At 49.7% G+C, this 20274-nt stretch overlaps 1 protein-coding gene across 7 annotated transcripts in view; it reads left to right on the forward strand.

Annotated features, from left to right (window-relative positions):
- The first annotated feature begins 3083 nt into the window (after positions 1-3083).
- The window catches only part of BCL11A (BCL11 transcription factor A), a 75299-nt gene continuing 58108 nt past the window's right edge, over positions 3084-20274 (forward strand). For 3 of the 7 annotated variants that reach the window (XM_021527507.3, XM_077781985.1, XM_021527506.3), the window contains exons 1-2: positions 4518-4888; positions 9315-9644. In XM_021527507.3, the coding sequence (XP_021383182.1) occupies positions 4552-4888; positions 9315-9644 (667 nt within the window). In that variant the 5' untranslated portion in view covers positions 4518-4551. Of the gene's footprint in view, positions 3669-4517; positions 4889-9314; positions 9645-20274 lie in introns of those variants that run through there. The other 4 variants (XM_031504291.2, XM_077781988.1, XM_021527508.2 and 1 more) reach the window with 3 other exon arrangements.

The following is a 20274-nucleotide window of genomic DNA, read 5'->3' on the forward strand; positions in this document are numbered from 1 at the left end:
GCGCCCGGACGCGCCGCGGCTGACCCTGCTGCCATCATCAGCCTCTCCGGCAGCGCCGGGGGCCATCCGACCCCCTTTCCGCGGGGTATCCGAGCCCAGGACACTGGCGGGGGCGGGGGCCGTGTCTCGGGGGGCTCAGCCCGGTCCTGCGGCCGGGGGCGGCCCCGCATCCCTCCCCATAGCGCCCGGCGCTGGGCTGTAGCAAACTCCCTGGCAAGAGCTGTTTGTTGACCACATTCACGTTCCGAGCCCTGAAGCTAAAAGCACTTTACACAATAAAATAAAAGCACTGTCTTTTTTTCTAAAAGGTTACGTCTGGAGGCCACGCTGCTCATTCTTCATACAGAAAACTACTGAAAGGGCTATGAAATCCTCTATGATTTACACTCCCTCTCAGTGCATTAGGATATAGATCTACTCGACTCTAAAAATACTGTGGAGTTTCTAACCGATGTGAATATATGTGCATTATTTCAGAAAGTCTGTTAGAAAACTTGTCAACACATTATAAAGCATAAACCAGGACTTAGCCATTAAATACAGAGATCAGAGACAAAATGTATGCGGCAGGAAGTACCGAGAAAAGTCCCTTCATTCAAAAAAAGTATATTAGCTAAAAGTTTACACACAATACACATCAAAAGGTTTGAAGCGAGACCATGGACCTCAATTACAAGGCGTAAGTGGAATCAGTAGGGGCTTTACAGTCCCCAGCGCAGTTAACTGGGCTGCCAGAAAATAATTTTAATATTGTCATAATTTATTACCCACCGAAAGCCAAGGATTGTAAATACAGTCACTTTGTGTCCAATGAGTGCTCGTTAAACAGCCTCGTTCCCTTACCCTAAAAATACAATGAAATAAAAACCCACCTGCATTATTAATCTGCGGTCATGCCGTGTTAAAAATGTCTTCTCACTCCTTTTCTTTCTTTAGGTTTGTTATCTCCCTCCAATCACATGACAATGCGAAGCGCTGTGGGGTGGGGGGGGGGGGGGTACAGGAACGAGGGGGAGACAGCGCTATTGCGATCAAATGCTAATATTAATAATTATCCAGCCGAGATGAAATATTATTTTTAAGGCAGCGAGTTTCCATTTAAATCGAGGCATTTTTACGGTGCTGGAATTAAGGGCATGCTGATGGTAAGAACATCCTCGCTGCTATTCATGAAAGCATCTGTAAAATTAGCTCCTGACTGGAGGTTTTGAGATGCGGTCTGGGAAGTCACCTCTGGAATCTCAAACACGGTACGATAATAAAACAGATTTAGTTGTCACCAAGTTCTTAATTTGCTATGATTTTTAAAAAAGAAAATCAATGAAACGATGCCTGTGATTGGGAATAAGCACAGATAGGTGTTCTGATGCAGGTTGGCTTTAGAGAGCGTAATGAATTGTAATTCAGAGGAGTGTTAACTGCGAACCGCAGAACCTTTCAGGGGTAATAAAGTCATTACTTTTTACATTGCAGCCACCTTCAAAAGCTTTATACGTGCCATTAGATATAAATCAAGCCCCATATATATATATCTACATCTCCGGTACAGACACCCACACGCCTGTGTTTCGCGCAGGGACATGTGCACGCCTGGCACAGCCATCCCTGCGAGCGGCGTGAGCTCAGAAGCCACCGCTGTTGTCACCTGCGGCTGGGTCCCTCCGCCACGTCCCGCATCCGCTCCCGCACCCTGGCCCGGCAGCCGCGGGGAGCATCCCCGTGCCGGTGGATGAAGGAGGGGAGCGGGAGCCAAAAGGAGGAGGGGGGGGGGCGCTGAGCGGCGACGGGCGGAGCCGGGGGGCGGCTGGCGGGAAGCTGAAACTATCCCACGGCGGAGCGGCTCGGCCCCAGCCCCTGACAGCTCCGCCGGTGCGCGCCCGGGCTCGCCCCGCCAACAGGTCCCCGCCGAGCCCCGGCCCCCGCCGCCCCCTCGCTCCCCCGGCCGGCCGCGGCTCTGCCCGGCGAAGTGTCCCTTACGGCGGCGGGCAGCTCCTCGCCCCGCGGGCTCTCGCCCGGCGTTCCTCTCCGGCTGTCCGCCGCCGTCCCAGGCACGGCTAGCCCTTCGCACTCCCCTCCACAGCCGTACTTTGCTCCGCACACCCGTTCGCCTCCAGAGCTTATTTCTACCGCAACCTGATCCCTCCCGGTGCCGGCAGCATCCGCCTCGCTCCCAGTCCTTTCGGTGAAGTTGCAGCCGCTGCCGCCGCATCCTCCCAACTCCAGCCACTTCTCGGTGCCTCCTGCCGCCTCGCTTCCCCCACTCTCCCGCCCACCCCCGTTGCCAGCCCGCTGCCCGCGCCGCCCCGCCGCCAGCAGCCCCACGTTTCGCTTTCGTTCAGAGCGTGTGGCTGCGGGCAGGGCTCGGAGCTCTGCCGGGGGAGGAAGGAGGGCTCCGGGGCTGGCGGGCGCGAGCAGCCCGCGAGGTCCCGCCGCCCTCCGCTCCCCCAGCGCCCAGCTCCTGCGGCTTCTCTTCCCCTGCCTGCCGCTTCCTCGCCCGCCAAACTCCGCTCGCTGCTCCCCCGCCCGCCCCGGGGCAAGGGCCGCCGCTGGCCGCCGAAGTTTCCCGCGGCCCGGCCCGAGGCCCCGCCGCCCCCCAGCTCCCCGCGGGGCCGCCGTCCCCCGGGGACTGGCCGTAGCTCCCGGGAGGAGGGGACTCGGCAGCTTCGAGGAGGATGGCGGGGGGGGGTGGGGGCGAGCGGGGAAGCCGGGAGCCGGATGCCCCCCCCCGTTGCTTTTTGGGTGGTCTCCGGTCCTACCTGGCTTCCCCCAGCTCCCCCATCTCCTCGGCACAGCCCGCGGCCAGCCTGCCCCGCAGCCCTCTCTGCCCGGCTCTGGCTTCACCGATGTGTTTGCTTTTCCAGCGGGGGTGTGCGTGCGAGAGCTGCCGCTGCCTGCCTGCCTGCTCGCTTTCTCCCGCTCCTTTTCCTCCCCTCTCCCCGAGTGTGTGTTTAATTTCCGCCCCTCGCCCCTCTCCTGGGTCCCCTCTTGCACCCGCTCCTCCGCGGCCACTCGCGGCTCCGGCCGCCGCCCCCTCCGCCCCCGGCCCCTCGGCTCCATTCGGCAGCGTGCGCCGGGCGGCCGGTGCACCCCCCACCGCCGCGCCCCCTCCCCTCTCCCCCCTGCGATCACTGTCCATTGGCTTGTCCTGCTCTCTTTTTCATGTCCAGCCCCTGATGAGTGTCCATTGGTGTTGCCTTCGCCTTCCCTCCTCCCCTCTCCCCGGCTTGCCCTGCCCATGTTTTGTATGTCTCTGTCCATCCAGGCTCCTGACGTTCAAGTTCGCAGGGACGTCACGTCCGCACTTGAACTTGCAGCTCAGGGGGGCTTTTGCCATTTTTTTCATCTCTCTCTCTCTTTCTCTCTCTCCCTCTCTCTCTCTCCCTCTCCCTCTCTCTCTTTTTTTTCCTTGCACAAAAAAAAAAAAAAAAAAAAAGAGCCATGACTGCTATCCCACAATTCATCTTCCCTGCGCCATCTTTGTATTATTTCTAATTTATTTTGGATGTCAAAAGACATTGATGAAGATATTTTCTCTGGAGTCTCCTTCCTCTCTAACCCGTCTCTCCCGATGTGAACCGAGCGACTCACAAGCCACCGAAGCCACCAACCCACCATGTCGCGCCGCAAGCAAGGCAAACCCCAGCACTTAAGCAAACGGGAATTTTCACGTAAGTAACCCGGAGAGCAATTTATTTAATTTACCCTACACTGATTTAATTTTTAATTCGAGAGAGAGAGTAGGGAAAAAAAATTAAAAGTGAGAGCCATTGAGCGAGTCGGGGAAAAAATTAACTCAGCGCCGGCTCGGGATTCTCAGCATTCCGGGCAATTTCTGCCTCTCTAATTTAATCACCTTGATGACTTTTCTTCTTTTTCTGCCCGTGCCCCTCGCCCGCCGGCGCGCACTCCGCTGCCCCGCTCCACGCTCTCCTCTCGTCTCCCGCTCTCCGCGCTCTTTGGCGGCAAGAGCGGCAGCTCTCGCCCGGCACCAGGAAAGGCGCGGACGAGGTGCGGGGCTGCCGGGGGCACAACCGGCCGAAAGTGGGAAGAAATTCCTGCGGGAGCGGCGGGCTGGACGCCGGACACGGCGGTGGCCGGGCGGGCGGGATGGGCGGCGAGCGGAGCGCGGAGAAAGTCCGGCGGCCGGAGCCCCCCCGACTGCCGGCGGGGTCGCCCCCTCGCCCCGCGGCTCCCTCCTGGCGGGGGGGGAGGCAAAGCCGAGCCAAGCGGGGACGCCTCCCTTTTGTTTCCGCCGCGGGGTGCGGGGTGGCCGTCCCGCCGCTCCCCGCCGCCTCGGGCCGGCGCCGTGCGGGGCTCCGTCGCCCCGACCTCGCCCCGCGCCCGCCCCGCCGCCGCTCCGGCTGGGGCTGGGGCGGGGGACGGCACCGGGCGGCGAGGGAGCCGAGCCGAGCCGCGCCGCGCCGGCTGGGATTCCCTCCTCGCCCTCGCCTCGCGTTCTCCCTCTCGCTTACTATTTTTTGGAAGATTTTCAAAAAAAAAAAAAAAAAAAAAGTGGAAGTGGATTTTGATTGGGAAAAATCTCGTGTCTGAATGTTTACAAGCACCGCGTGTGCGGGGAGCCTCCTGCCAACAAACACAGGCGAGAGCGAGCCCGGGCTGAGCACACACGCGCGCTCACACGCACACACACACACTCGCACCCTCACACCCGCGAACGGCCCTTTCTCGCCGCCGCATTTCAACCCCAAACCAAATGCGCTCTCCCCGGGAGTGAAAAAACAAACCCCGAGCCCCACCACACCGTTCGCAACAAAAACTCTCCGGCTCCCTCCGTCCCTCCCTCCAGCCGCCGCCACACACACCAGGGCTAGATGCAAGATAAGCGGGAGCGCTCTTTTCACAACAAAAGGCAACTCGAGCTGGAAAGGTTTGGGGCGAGGGGGGTGGGAAGGAAGGGCGAAAAAAAAATATCCCCTTTTCCTCGGGGTGAACCTGGGGGAAGGGGAAATGCTGCATGTTTTTCCTCACTCCTTTCCTCCCCTTTTCTTTATTTCTTCCTTTCTCCCTCTCCCATTAGTCCCGACGGGTTTTGTTCCCTCCCAGGGATGGCAGAAGACCCAGGGCCATTTCTTCCTGCCAACCATCCCCGGCTCCCTCGGCCCTTCGCAAAGCCCCCCAAACTTTCCGCCGCGGGTTCTCTTCCCCCACGGCCGCCCAAACATTGCAGTCAGGTTCGCACATGGAGGGAAGGAAGCAGCGCTGGCTCTTTGCAGGCGTCCGCTCCGCCGCGAGCAGGGCCGCCCGGGGGCTCTGAGTGCCCAAAGTCTGCCCTAAGAACCCGGGGGGTGTCGGGGGCTCAGCCCCTCCCCCCGCCGTCTCTTTCTCCTCATACTTTTCGGAAAGCCTTTTTTTTCCGCCTCTTTTTTTTTTTTTTTTTTTTTTTTTCATTGCCGGGCTAGGGATGGGGCGCAGCATCGCTGGCATATGGGCATGCCTCCCCCCCCGCCCCCGGAAATGGGGTACGGGGGTGCTTTTCCCGGGCAGTCGTGGAAGTGGGATGCGGGGAACGGGGATCGCGGCGGGACTGGAGGAGGGGGTGGGGGGCTCAGGCTCGGCCCCCGGGGCAGCGGCGACGGGCGGGATCCCGCGGCCGGTTCTCGCCGCCGACAGACCCGCGGGCCGGCGCGGAGTGCGCGCACGTGCGGGCCAGGAGCGGCGGCCGGGACAGGCCCGGGGGGTTCCTCCGGCGAGAGCCGCCCCGGCGATGGGGAGGGGGGTGTGGGTGGGCCGGGAGCTGGGGGGGGGAAAGGGAGGCCGGGCCGAGGGAGCGGCGCGCCAGGGATGCGGCGGCGGGGCCGGGGCCGGGGCTGGGGCCGGGGCGGAGGCGGCGGGCGGGATCCGTGCCCGCTTCGGTCGCTAGGAGGCACAGCGAGATCAAACAACCGGGCAGCCCCGCGAACTTGAACCTGGCCGGCTCCTCCGCTGCCTCCCGGCCGGCGGGAGGGGGAGGGCGCCCAGCTCCCTCCCATCCACCCCCCCACCCCCCCACGCCCCTCTTCCCTCTTCTTTGTTCTTAATTTGCGCGGAGTTTGCTTGCTCCGGGATGTAGCGGGGATGCTCGCCTTCCCCCTCCCCGGGTTTCCCCTCCCTCCCCATAACGTGTTGGCGGTTCCTATTGTGCCCCCAAGTCTCCCTTTCCTCGCACCGCTGTGATCCGAAGACACAAACTTGGGATTAAACAGCCCTTCTCCATCCTTCCCACGGTACGGTGCAGGAAAATGCCCCAGCAGCGCATCTGCATTGCCCCGCGGGCATTTCTCCTCACCGTACTGTGGCACCCCCCTCCCCGCCCCATCACCCCCAGTACCTCCTTTCTCCCGGCACTCCAAAATCCATCCCTCTTTTGCCGGTGCGGTTGTTCTGGTGGCTGGGAACAGGGAAAAAAAGGGGGGAGTAGGAGGGCGAAGGGGGAAAGCTGAAAAGACATGTTGGTGGAAGGGCAATTTGCATGAAAAATAGAGACGGATGATTAGGGACCCAGCCAGAGAATTTTGATTGCCCCAGAATTAAAAGATGCATCCTGCAAATCGGAGGCAAAACCAGGTGAAATCTGGTGTTTTTTTCGTAATCCCGGTATTTTATATTATGTTCTAAAAGTAGCAGTAATAATAAAAAGCATTTTTTTTTCTGGCTCTGCCTCCATCGGGAGCCAAATGTTTTGCAGCGAACACAGTGCCAGCCGTATTTCATACTTTGGTATATAATTCTTGTTAATTAGCAATAATTTACGTTAAGAGCATAGAAAATGTTGAGGTTACAGGTTTTATATCTGTACATTTGATCATCTTGTTATTTTCAAGAACTTTGCCTCCTATAAAATTAATTAGGTGAAATGTGGAGGTGTAATCAGCAACCTCTGAATTACCACTTCATTTCCTGGTTTTGATTGTAAATCAGCCCAGTCCGTACAGACTTTTAGCAAAGTCTTTTTTCGCTCAGTGCCACTTTTAACTGTCTGGTGTCGAAGCAGCGGGTTACCTTCCCCTGCTAAATAATAATGACAGCGTCAGAAAGGAATCAGGAAAACATTATAATTGAGTAATGATTATGCAGAGCTCCTCACTAAGCCAGTTGCAAGGGGAGCACGGGTGGTTTTGTGTCGTTTTGCTGCGAAGAGTCGGTGAGATCGAAGTTAGATTTGCAAAATACCTTTGTCTGCGGCGAGCAGCGAGCTACCGGTGGAATTAGACCTGAAATAATTTATTCCCTCGGTCCGAACGCAAGGATCGGCTTAGGGAGAAAAACGCCATGCCCGGCAATCCCTCAGAAACACCCCGCTCCTCTGCCGGCTTCCCGAGGAGCATGAGACGCACGTTGTGCCTCCTCTCCTGTTGGTCTGTAAGTTTAGAAGAAAGCCCTAGCGATTAAGACATTGTTTTTATTAATACGAATGTAACCTTCATATTCCTGTGGTTGACCTTACGTTAAATTAGAAGTAGTACTAGAGGCAAGAAATGATGGACTGGATCCCTGTGTCCTAGTTGGAGCTGAGGTTTGGTGAGGTAGTGTAGTGTGCTCTTTCAATATTATTTTACACAGCACAACTGGGAGCTACTCCAGATCTTCCTCCTCAATATTCAGCCTAGGTAGGGTTGAAATAAATTTAACCTGAGTTCACTGGATTTTTGCACTTTATCAAAATCAGTTCCAATATTGTGCAGTCAAATTAAAATCTATTTTTTGATTCTCTGTGGCTTTAAGTTCATTAAATGTGAAACTGGCAGCCAGCTAAAGAAGGTCAGGCTGATTAACTGTTTAGGAGTTGTATTCTGTCTCACTTGCGTTACCTGGCAGTGTTTTGAGGTGGGTTGTATTTGTAGTACCCTCTCCTGCTCGCTGCTGCTAGCGTGCGTGTTGTGTTGTGCAGACAGAGGAACACCAACATGCTGCTCGTATTTATTTTTTTTCCCCTCGTGAAAGGCGATGGAGATGGAGACTGAACAGAGATTGCCAAGGTATTTCTCTGCAAATGTAACGTGTAAAAAAAAAAAAAAGCCAACAGAAAAGAGAGCAGAGTCTGCCTTGTTAAAGCATCCACTGACGATTCTGTGAGCAGAAATAGCCTCATAATGAAGCTTTTTGGAGCTCATTCAGAAAATTTGTCAACTTTGACAACATTAGGCAAGGTATTTTGAGTTTAAAGAAGGTGCTTCTCACTGTTGTGAGGAAATGTGGCACTTGCTTGGCCAGGCTGATTTTTAGATGCTGAAGGCCATGAGTGCTAACATGTGCAAGATAATTTAGGTATTCCCTTACTTCAGGATTAAAAAACGCAAAATGACTGATTGCTGTATTTCCTTAACTACTAAAAAATACCCCATCCAGCTAATATCTCTGAGTGGTCTTGGTGGTGAATTTACTGTTTATTTGGATCTTGAGGAGTAGCTCAAAAGTGAGCGGTGCCTCCCCTCACCCTGCAGGCATTTCTGCTGTACTTGCTTTTTATAATTTTGGTTTTCTGCCATAGATACTTATTTATTTATTTGCCTCATACCCTCCTCCTTCCCCAGCCTCCCCACTTTGTGTATAACTACTGCCTTTAGGATTTTTTAAAATTGGAAGCTGCAAACGGGCCGACGGGGACAGTGACACAAATCCATGTGTTTATGTCTGCACGTGTGTTCTGAGGACTGGATGTGCCCTGTTTGTCGGCGTCTGTATGTACCCACAGACGCCCGTGCAGGCTGGCCCTCCCCCTTCTCTTTTACACACATGCACACGTTATCTGCACAGCCTATACAGGGAATGTACGGTGTCTGTGTATGTTGAAATGCCTTTTATCTACACTGTATTTCTGAATTTTAGAAACTGGGTCTTGTCTGTCTGGTGGAAGATACACACACATGTGTGTGAGTGTCTGCAGTGCTTTTAGCCTTGAATTCATGTACATAAATAATACATTCAGCAATAAAACACTATATTCCCTTCTTGTTGTAGTACCACAAGAGTTTTGCAGTGTATTCTTTCAGCCTATCCATTTAATTTTAGCACCAAATCATTCAAGGAGTCAGAAATGTGTTCTCGTGTAGGAACACGGAGACAGTTGTGGTGCTCTCCCTCCGAGTTATACATGCTACAGCTGCTCCTGCAAAATCTCTTCCCTGTAACTGTTGAATCCCTGTCCTCGGTGCCGTGCTGACTGCCGTGTTGCATGGGTTTGGTTGGGGGGGAGCAGGCGGACTCCAGAGCGGGGTGTAATATTCATGAAGAGGGAGCTCAGCGCGTTCCTCCCCCCATGCCTACTGCCTTTCCCAAGAGCTTTAACCATTCTCCTTTTGTTTCTCAAACTGCAGCCGAACCTCTTGAAGCCATTCTCACTGATGACGAACCTGAACATGGCACATTGGGAGCTCCGGAAGGGGACCACGACCTCCTCACTTGTGGCCAGTGTCAGATGAACTTTCCGTTGGGGGACATTCTTATTTTTATTGAGCACAAACGGAAACAATGCAATGGCAGTCTCTGCCTAGAGAAGGCTGTGGATAAGCCACCTTCACCCTCACCAAGTGAGCTGAAAAAAGCATCCAATCCCGTGGAGGTTGGCATCCAGGTTACGCCAGAGGATGACGATTGTTTATCAACGTCATCTAGAGGAATTTGCCCTAAACAGGAACATATAGCAGGTAAATTAAAGCAAGGAGAAGTGTGTGCGAGTTTATTTCTGTTTCAGTTGCAATGTAGCGTGTTGGCAGTCGTGCGCTGCCATGTTAGTGTGTTCTGCTCGCCGTGCAGGCTGGCGTGTCCATGCCCTCCCTGCCTCGGGTTAGTGGTGTTTCCTGGTGCCTGCACAGCGGCAGGAGCAACAGGCACGTGCCGTGCCAGCCAGTGTTTCTGGCTGTATTGTTTAAGGCCACTCTCATGATTTGTCTGCATTGTAGTCACCGTCTCCCGGTGTCTCGCCTGCCGGAGCGCTGCGGGAGGAGGCTTCCGAGGCTGCTGCATGAGAAAGCGAGGAGCTTTTGAGTCTTTGGCAAAGTCAGGGGCGAAAGAGTTAACTGAGCATCCACCAGCCTTGGTTCCATATTGGCTGTCAGCGTATGGACTGTAATTAAACACAGCCCCGTGGCAAAGTGACACCACCGACCTTGACTTTAAGATGCCATTTTCGACTGGCCAGGCCAGAGTAGAGAGGGCAGTTGCTGAAGCGCACAGACATGCTTATTCGAAAAGTTTAAGGGCATGTTGGAAATTTCAAAAGGTTGGTTTGACAGGAAAGGCTGCTCTCTGCAGCCTGCCTCTTCAGCCAAATGATAAATGCTTCGCTGTGCTCTCTCTTGTCTCTGATGTGGTTTTGACAGATGTATCTTGATTTTGTTTGCGGTTTACACAACCACATGTCAGCCATACAAATGTCCAAGGCAGTTCTGTTTTGTGCAACAAACAATATGAAATGTAATTTAAAAAAAGAAAAAAGGGTAAAGAATTCAATTTCTTACAATAATTTTTTTCTATTTTAATAAAATCAGAAAGCCATTGGCCATGCAGATATTTTCACAAATGAGGTTAAAAAAATAAAAGTGTACAATGTGAAAGAAAATCCCAGAGCCCTGGGAGTGTAACAAGGCATGCTCTGCTTTTAAAACCCTACTAGTAAACAAAAGTACTGCCCATTTGCAGTGAGCATTTCAGATCACTTCAAACCGTGCCAATACTGCCAGTTGAAAAAGGCAAGGCTGCAGCATATCAACCCCAATGAATGCTTGAACCAGTTTCAAACTCCCCCTCCAGTGATGTTTGGGATATAGCACTGCCGGTACCTCTCTTCGGGGAGCCCACAGGACCGCTTGGAGTTGTCAGAGGTGCAGTACATCATCACATGATGTGCTGGAGCTTGTCTTGGGCTTGCTTTGGCCACGAAGTTAAACCATAATAGGGCAGTAGGCACTGGGAGGTGCAGCAGAATCCTCCCGCAGCCTTCCCTGGCCTCTGAGACGGCCGCCAAACTCTGCTGTAGAGTTGCAGTTTGGAGGTTTTGTGGTGGCAGCAGATCCGTATTGGTGCATGGGTGTCTGTCTGCACACGTGTCTGTGTGCAGAGCCATGTGCGTGTACACGCAGATGCCATGTGAACAAGTGTGTGCTGTTTCTGCAGAGTAATCGGTCTTTCCTTGAAACCTGAATATCTCTACGTTTAAGAGGAAACACAGGCTCAGCTAGTGCTAAGCTATATTTTGAATGAGACTAAAACCTCACCAAGAATTCCCCATATAGCACTTCCCAGACACTGATGTTAATGGTATGGTTTCTTTCCCAGAGTGGTAGAGGGCAGTGCCCATTTCCATGTGCTGCCTGCAATCTGACGGAAAGCAAACAGAAGTGTAGGGCGTGATTAATGAAGCAGGAGCCTAGCGGAAGGGATTTGTAGTCTTCCAAGCTCTGGAGCCATACTAAATCACCAAATATGGAGGAGCGGTGGTATGATGTAATGCTGTATTTACATACGGCTCCGCTCCACTCAAAAGACAAAACACAGTATCTGTCAAGCAAGAATTAAACATGCTGTCATCCCCATGGACCCAGATCGGTCCCTGCGCTGGAGGGATGGCCACGCTGAGGAGTCTGCACAAGGGGAACCTTCTCTGCTGAGGGTTTTGCTCTGACGCTTGGTGCAGGAGGCTCAGTGAGCCAAGTCTGGCTTTGGCGGGGTGCAGGTGACGCGAAGCGAGGAGGATTTGGGCTCGTGCACTGTCACGGGGCCGTTAATTCAGAAAGGGCTGTGGTTTTACCTGCCGTAAATCTTTCGCTGAGCAGAGGTGGTGGCTGAGGACAAGGGGCACGGTGGCAGGGCCTGATCCTGCTCACTTGAACACATAAGTGGGCTTGACTGGGAGCAGGCTTGGCGCTGTGCAGCAGGGTCCACAGAGCAAGCCATGAGTGGCTCCTGAAAGATGGAGTTGTGGTTGTCAGGACTCTTCTGCCCCAAGGTTTCTGGCTGTGGTGTCCAGCCATGCCTATACAGATAGGAGGTCCAAGAATGCAGGTTCTCTGCACCTCCCTGGCTGGGCTGCAGCTGAGCAACGCTGGGGTCCCTTCGCTCTTCCTGGTGGTTGGAAATGCAGCCTGGCTTTGGGAAAAGAAGGTGTACCAGGAGTTAATGGTGCACTGTTCCTCCTCTTCTTGTTCTCATCTCCCTTTTCAGCTGGATGCGGTTGGAGTTCAGCTCCCTTATGTCACAAAGAAGTGATAGCTGGAGTGACCCATTGCTTGCAGTAGTTTGAGGAGTCCTTCAGTAAAATTTCCAGTGAAGGTCTTGGAGCCTGAACTGTGAAGTTCAGGCTTCAGGAAGGCCCCTACAAAGAACCTCAAACTCTTCCAATTCAGCTATTTATATCTGATTTCTGTGCAATAATACAAAATGAAAGCTTTGAGTGTGTAATTAAAGGGAAAAAAACCCCAGAAGGTGCCCTTGGAAAATACACAGAAGTTGGAGAAGTGATTCTTTCTGCTAAAAGACCATAAAATACATATTTTGTAGCAATATAAAAATGTTCCAGATTAGTTTTGAGGATGGAAGAGGTGTTCCAGGTTAAGCCTGGATACAGAGGTGCTGTGGGTGAGCTCCGGGTGCAATTTTTTCCTTGCCTGCAGTTTTCTAATCAGTAAGTTGGGGTGTTACAGTAAAAGAGAATCATAAGTAATGGTTAAAGATCTATGGAAGAGGAAGGAGGCAGTGAGACTCATTCAAATGCAGGGAGAAGTGTCTGTTTTAACTGTCCTTAAGCTACTCTTTATCTTGCCATTTTCCAGAGTCAGGGATGAGGACAGGAGCTTATGTGTGTGTGTGTGTGTGCAGCCTGTGCAGCAGCTGTGGGATCCATACAGGTGCAGGCATGTGTCCATACCTGGCTCTTCCGTGTAGGTGTCTGCCTGTGCAGTGCAGCTCTGCCTTGCTGAAATGCCATAAATTTAAAAGAAAATTAATAGGATATGTTGTGTGGGTCCAACGAGGCAGCTTTCATCAATATGTATGTCAAAGCCTCGCCACCAGATACCGGCAGCCCGTGATTTGCAGTGAGGGCAACGGCAGGGCTTTAGTTATCCGCTCTCGTATTTTACAATAGGGGGAAATATTAACTGAAGTATCTGGAGATCAGTGAATGTAAAATCGCTGTTCACTTATTGAAAAGGCTGAGGAAATATTTATCGCCTGTCCGTGTCAGGTTTTGGTGTTTTTTTGTTGGATGTATGAATCCGAGGGAATTAATGAAAGGTTGGGGTTGGGGTGAAGAAGGATCTTAAATGTTACTTGGATGCAGTTGGGGGAACACTTTGGAGTGCTGCTGCAAATTCCCCTGTATAATGCCGAGTGTGGATCTGTGGATGCTCTATTTACTGTACAAACGGGGGAGGAGGAGGGGAGGTCATTTTAACTGCTCAAATCCTATATTCTCAAGCTGCTTATGACATTCAAATTAAACACGTGGGAAAATAATGTAAGAAATCCTCTCTCTGCTGCAGTCGGGGAAGGTGAACATCGTTTGGTACTAAATTTGAGACTGAGTATTATTTGATTATTACAGTTCATGGGAAGTAATGTCTTTAAGCAGAAATTTTTTTGGGCTGTTGTTAGTAGTTGCCATTATAATTCCGTAGGTTGTGACTGTCGATTCCTTGTTTTGTTTTGTTCCGGAGACAAAAAAATACTGCTGTCTGCACTGAATAGTTAGCATTTCATCTGGACAATAAGATGAAAGCTTAAAAATGAAGGAGGGGAAGAAAGAATATGAGAAGATTTTGAAGTCAAATTCTGGCTGCTTTCCCCATACAAAGAAGGAGAGAGAGCAGGCTGGGTAAAATATTGCAGACAGGAAAAATTAGTGAGGGTGCTACCCAAATTCTCCCATGCCCGAGGTTTGGAGCGCTGCACACAAGCTGTATTTGTAAATAAGACAGAGAAAGGTTGTGAACCGGCATCTTGGCTGTTTTGTCAAAGTACAATGTCAGAGAAACTCTTTCTAAGACAAATTGTAAATAGAAGTGTCATGATGATTGCATGATTGAGCTCTAGAAGTGTCTTGCAATTGTTGGCATTGTCAGAAGACTTTTGAAAGCTTAATTAAAGGCGGTAGCCTGTGCGGCTGTGAAATATACTTCTCGGGGGGAAAAATGTAAAAAATGTAGGGGATCAAAAAGTTGCTGTAATGCTGCTCGTGCAGGGATACAGAGAAGAGTCAATAGTTTCCCTGCTTCCCCCGTTGCCTTTTATAAATAACGTTTTTTGAAGAAGCAAGCACGTGACACCAATATCATCCTTTGTATGATGTAAAGATTGTGTTACTTTTCCTATTCCCTGCTGTTGCAGACAGTTAATGTAAAAATGGCTATTTATTGGAAGCACAAATATGAGTTCACTCGAAGCACAGAAGCAGGGTATAAAGTTTTCCTCTGCCTCTGCCTTCCAGGGGAGCATCACAGTGTTGTGGTGCCCTGTATATTTCTGCTGGGTTTTTTTTGTTTCCTGCAAATCAGATCTTCTGAGAGGATGAGAAACATACTTTGTGTTCCTTCTCCTATTGCATGGGACACTGAATTGTGGAGCTGTCCATGAGCAGAGGCATCACTGCATCCGAAGTGCTGGTGGTTCAAGAGGCAGCCTGGCACTCGTTAAGCTCCATACAGATTTTGAAAGGTGCATGTTGGCATCATGTGCCAAAAGCTTTGGATGCAAGGCTCTGTGCAGAGAGTCCCAGCAAGGAATGCTGGGTGATGGAAACTGAGGCAGGGAGTAAATTAAACACCTTCTAATTAGCCCGGTGGGAGAAGTGAAGTTTTCCCTAAACATTCCCATAATTTGGTAATGCCTCTTTTAAAGAGGAGGAGGCCTATTAGCATCACCCTGTTTTGTATATGCTGCCCTCAGCCCATAAGTTCTTTCTTGTTTCATTCAAATAATAAAGACGATTAAAGAGGCTTGCGAGGCACCATCAGGCAATGGGAGCCTCCAGTTGTTTGCCTGCACACATCCTCATTCGGACAAAATATTTTTCGGACAAAATTCCTTTCAGGCTTTGGTCTGCTTTTGTATCCACTAGTACCAGCTTTGTGCAATAGAAGGCATTTAGCATCAAGCTGGACATGGCCTGGCACACTGCCACTTGTGTTTTGTTGTGGGTTTTTTTTTTTTTTTTTTAGCTAATCGCTGAGGATCTCTCATTACCTTTCTGCTTGTTGTGATTTTGTTCAGGTCATGATGCTGCCAGGGATGTTGCGAGTCTAAGGAAGTTGTCTTCACTCAATGGCAGGCATTTGAACAGAGCTTCAATCTGGAGCACTTGGTTTTATGTGTCAGCTACTGGGGTATTGCACAAGTCCATAAAACACATCAAGTCCATGTATTTCAATCTATTAAGACTTACATATGTGTATGTTCATACTGGTAGCATGGCCCTAAAATTAACTATTGGGTGGATTTTTTTTTTGTTTGTTTTTCCCTTGGGCTAATGAATATAATTTTTTCTCTCTGTGTACATAGAGAGCCTGCTCCAGCCTGATGCCTGGTGACGTTGGGCATAGCAGTTTTGGGCTCATGTAGGTAGACACCAGTACATGGATTGTTGAGATTTATGGCATACTTTTAAGAATAACAGGCACTTTAATGGACCCACAAACCACCCAAGCAGTTGGGATGATCTGATAATGAAGTTCCATGAAACACAGTTTGCACTGGAGGGGGCCCACTTTGGGTGTGCTTTGTGCTGCACACTCTGCACAAGATGTGGATCAGACTCTTGCAGGAACTGTACTGGTGGCTGTGGACCCTATGGATGAGCAGACCAAGTGCTCATATTATTCAAACCTTCCTGTGTTAATGCCAAATGCATTTTAAAGCCCATAAACATCCTCCCCGTCTCTCTAATCAGGTTTAGTATGCAACGCATCCCGCACGGGGTTCAGCCAGTTTGTTTTCCAACCTTTATTGGCCAGCTGCACTCACTGTGCATCTTTAAAATATTTCAGCAAGGTTTTTTTTTTGCTCTTCTATCACCGAGGCTGGTAACTTGGTGGCTCATTCTTAATTCGAAGGTGGCATTGCCTGGGGTTGGCGAGGGAAAGGTTTGCGGTGTGGGGTGTGGCGAGGTCAGCCCCGATCCCAGCAGGGAATTTGTGTTCTTCATTTGCCTTTACAATCGGAGCACAGCTACTGTACCTTGGAGCAGCTCTCAGGTGTGAGCTCAGATGGGCGCATGTAAATGTCCTGTCAGATGCAACACAGGAATATTAATGTTTCCTCAGCACCACGCTATAATAAAGCTGTACACAGCCAGCTTAATATGCAGCCGGGCTGGGGAATTGTATAAACTTCGATAGCCCAGTGTGAATGACAGCGGTGGAAAAAAAAAAACCTCAATATGCCACAGTTTCCATTCTTGTTTGCCTTTGATCTAAAGCAAAATGAAAACATCCTCCTCTTTCCCTTCTCATTCTGAATAGGTGTCCTTCCTCTGCAAAATTAGATAGTAAGTAAGAAAAGAAGACAAAGTATGGGGCACAGTGCAGAATTATTTGAAGCACATTAACTTCGACCCGCTGGGAGATGTAATTTTTTCAAGTATTAGCAAACATTTATTTTTTATACTTGGGATTGTTGGCATTGCTTTTCATTCTTTTTTTAGCATCTGGGTCTGGTTGAAACAAAGAAAACAGAGCCACCACAAACCGTCCCTTTTGCCCTCTGGCTTGGGCATGGCCCAGGCTATACATCCTTCTTGCAGAGGTTTCATTTGCATTTTCTTGTTGTGTTTGAATCTTCAGCTCCATCCAAAGGTGTCTGTTTTTCAGTGCGGTTGTGTTTGAGGATTTTTAATAATGTGCTCATTTAACTGAATCAACAGCTGTCAGGAGCGGTTGTAGTAAATCCACAAAATGCACAAAGAAAAATACATACATTCCGTGAAACAAAACACTTGAAACAAATTGGCTGCCAAAAAAAGCTGCTGAATTCTGGATTTGCAGACAGTGCACCAAAGTGTTTCTTCTCTGTGCTTTCCCCGGAGACCTCTCCCCACTTGCCTGCTGTAATTCTACTGGAACTTTTTACCTGAACAGGTTGCTTTTAAAGAAAAAATCCTATCACTTCCCGATCTGGTGGATATGGAACTCAGCTACAGCTTGGATTTTTGTGTTCCACACTAAATACGTGAGACACTAAGAGCGGGGCAAGAGCAAAAGCCAAATAAGTGCCCTGCCGACAAGGCAGGAGGCTCAGTATCCCTGGGAAGTAGCTGTCAGGAGAAGCTATTCGTCTCTGCCCTTCCAGGTAGGCATTGTTAAGGTGCAGGATTCCCACTGTAGTGGGTGTGCTGGTTCAGGGAGACGTGAGGAGCTTTGGTCAGTCAGAACCAAGGACTTTTTGCTTCCACCCTCCCCTGCTTTGCCTAAATGCTGTACAATTACACCTACAATTTGATCTTAGCTGCAGATAGAAAAACCTCTGCCTAAATAAACAATGGAATTACTGCTGAACAACAAAGGCTCAAAGAAGAGCCTTGCCTTTAGTGGTGTTATTATTGTTGTTGTGGATAATAATATTATTATTACTACTGTTATTATTACTGCTATTACTACAGCTATTACCTCTTTAAAATTATGCATCACACTTCCTCGTTCCTTTAGGAAGTAAGGAGTTTAATTTTGCTTTAATTGCTTGCTTAATTGATTTATCAGGTAGGGAAATATAAAATGCAAAAATACAAATGTGGTGTGTTGTATTCCCCCCCCCCCCCCCCCCCCAATATTTGCAACAATTAATTTGTCACCCAGCATTACTTTGCTTCAGCGTCACAGCTGGGTTTTTTTCAGAAATTGAATGATTCATCTGGGTTTTGTTGCATTTTAGCTACTGAGTTTATTCTTTGTGGAGTAAGAGAATAGATCAGCAGAACTGTCGTTCAGCCAGGGCATCGTGAGTGCACAGAGCATTTACTGTGTGAGGGTGGCTGGGGGCTTTTCCCTTTGTTTCTCTATTACTGATGGTGATTTTCATGTTTAGGGAAGAGTTGTTGTGCAATGAGAAACAGTAGTCTGGAAGCCTTGTTCTCCTTGAGGAGCTAGAACACAGTGGGATGCATTTGGAAAAAGAGATAGAGGCTGTATTATTTTGTAATAAACTATAAACTGTCCTATGTTAAATTTGTGTTACGTTAGAAAAAAATCAATAAGGAAAAATTAAGTTCTGATAAAGATACTCTTGGATCTTAGAAAATAACTGCTGTCCTTTTAACTAAAACATTTGAGGAGCTTCAAAGAGTATGTATTTCTTCTGATCTTAGAGCTGTATGACTGGTAGCAGGGAAAAAAATCTTATTCTACATACAAGTGGATTGCTTAACAAGTCAGCACAGACACGTACTTGTTTGTACCATAGAGATAAAAATTCCTGTATAAAAATAATTCAGTTGCTGACAGCAGGCATTGTGCTGGGGCTGCCTCTTTTGTGTTGGCCGGGGGTCAGGGACCATGGGTCCCACTTTCTGCCGGGGGGGTGGCTGTCACGATCGCTTGCTGGAGCCTGGAAATAAGTTAATTGCTTTATTTTAGGGAATGCGCAGAGCCCAGTAGTGTGGTTTTTATGTCTCTGGAAACAGAGAAAGAAGCGGGGGGAAAAAAAAATATCCTAATAGGGGACATGACTTGAAGGCAGTTTGGGAGACCGTGGCCTTCAACAGCTTGGCGGCCCGGCAGTAGTTTCTAAAACTTTTGTTTTGAATCTAATTCTGATTTATGCTGTCACATCCCATACTGGCCTTCCCTGTACTCTCTTTGTGTGAAGTAATGTTAGTGTTGAGGGGGGAGTTGCTTAAAGCAGGGGACTCGTGGTCAATCCAGATGTTTGCTGTTGCGGCTGTTGCACGGCACCGGTCCTATTGTGCCCAATAAATGTAAAAAAAAGCGGGTCATTAGCACAGCTCCAGGCATCATCTGTTTTGCTCTGCAGGGGTGCAGGTAGGATAAGCCATGAGGTCGGAGAAGGCTGGTGAGGTGGGAATAGGAATTATTTGAACATTTATCCACCCTTCCAAGTCGGGGTGCCGAGGACGCAGCCAGCGCTTTCCACAGCCCGCCGCCCCCCCCCCACCCCCCCAAAGCTCCTTCTGGGATCGGTGGCAGAAGTGTCTCCCCTGCTCTGTGCCCTTGGCGTGGCTGGATCAGGCCGGCCGAGAGCGGAGCCGAGTTGCGAGCGGCCGGCGCTGAGCCGTGTCCCCGCAAACTCCGCTGGCTCGGCGGCCGCAGCTCTGCTCCCCGGCAGCACCGCCACTTTTGCAGTGGCACGCTCCGGTGCCGAGATCTTTTCATCCCTCCCTTTTAAATGCAGCGAGTCCTTAAAATTAATGCTCCTGCACTTTGGTGAAAATAATGTTTTTATAATACATTCGCCGTTTACATGGAAGATGTGACTTGAGGGGGAAAAGGCTTTTTTGGAGGGTGGTGGAAATCTTGTTAATCTGCTCTCGGAGAACGGCACACAATACTGCCTATGAGCAAGTCTGTGCTGCTTTTGATAAATTACCATGTTTAGAGATAGGTCTGGCTCTTAAGGGCTTAGTTTTCTGAACAAAGTCCATAACAATGTTTTCTGCCTCTGTTAGTCTCCAGCCCCTTTGGCTTGACTCGGAGCCCTGTGTTTAGTTGAAGCTCCGTCTGGAAGATATAACAATTTTGCATTAAAAAAATAAGGAAATCACAGGAAGAAAAACCCTTTTGCTTTTTGGATGAATCTTACTGATAATTTGCTAAAGCTCATTTGAATTTTAAGTACTTCTTTAATCTTCAAAGGCTAAATTGCTTTATGAATATGCATGGTGTGGGCAGACTTTAGTTCATTACCTAGTTGTAAATTCTAATGACCATTAGGTCCTTGCAGTAATTGCGAATTGTTTTGCATTTTTGATTGGCCTATTAACATGTGCATTCGGCACACATCAGGCCAGCCTGTCAGGCTGCTGAAGGAGAAAAAAAAGGTGAAAATTGTTTTATAGCACCAAGATTCTTAGATTTTCAATCTTGGAAAATTGATGATGTAAAAAAATTAAAGCGGCGTTTTTTCTTCTCAAGATTGAAAGTTCACCCAGAGATTTGACATATTTAATTTACATGATGACTTTGCACTCCTTCATTAATGCAATTTGCATATGAAGCTGTTGTTAATCACTTTTGATCATGTTTTGTGTATTAGCTGCCTCAGTGGCTCTTCTCCCTCAGATGCTCCAGTAGAAAGCAGCAAAATGATGCATCTTCTTGCCAAGTTTCCTTTAGT

The sequence above is a fragment of the Lonchura striata genome, chromosome 3 (genome assembly GCF_046129695.1).
Source record: "Lonchura striata isolate bLonStr1 chromosome 3, bLonStr1.mat, whole genome shotgun sequence".
NCBI lineage: Eukaryota > Metazoa > Chordata > Aves > Passeriformes > Estrildidae > Lonchura > Lonchura striata.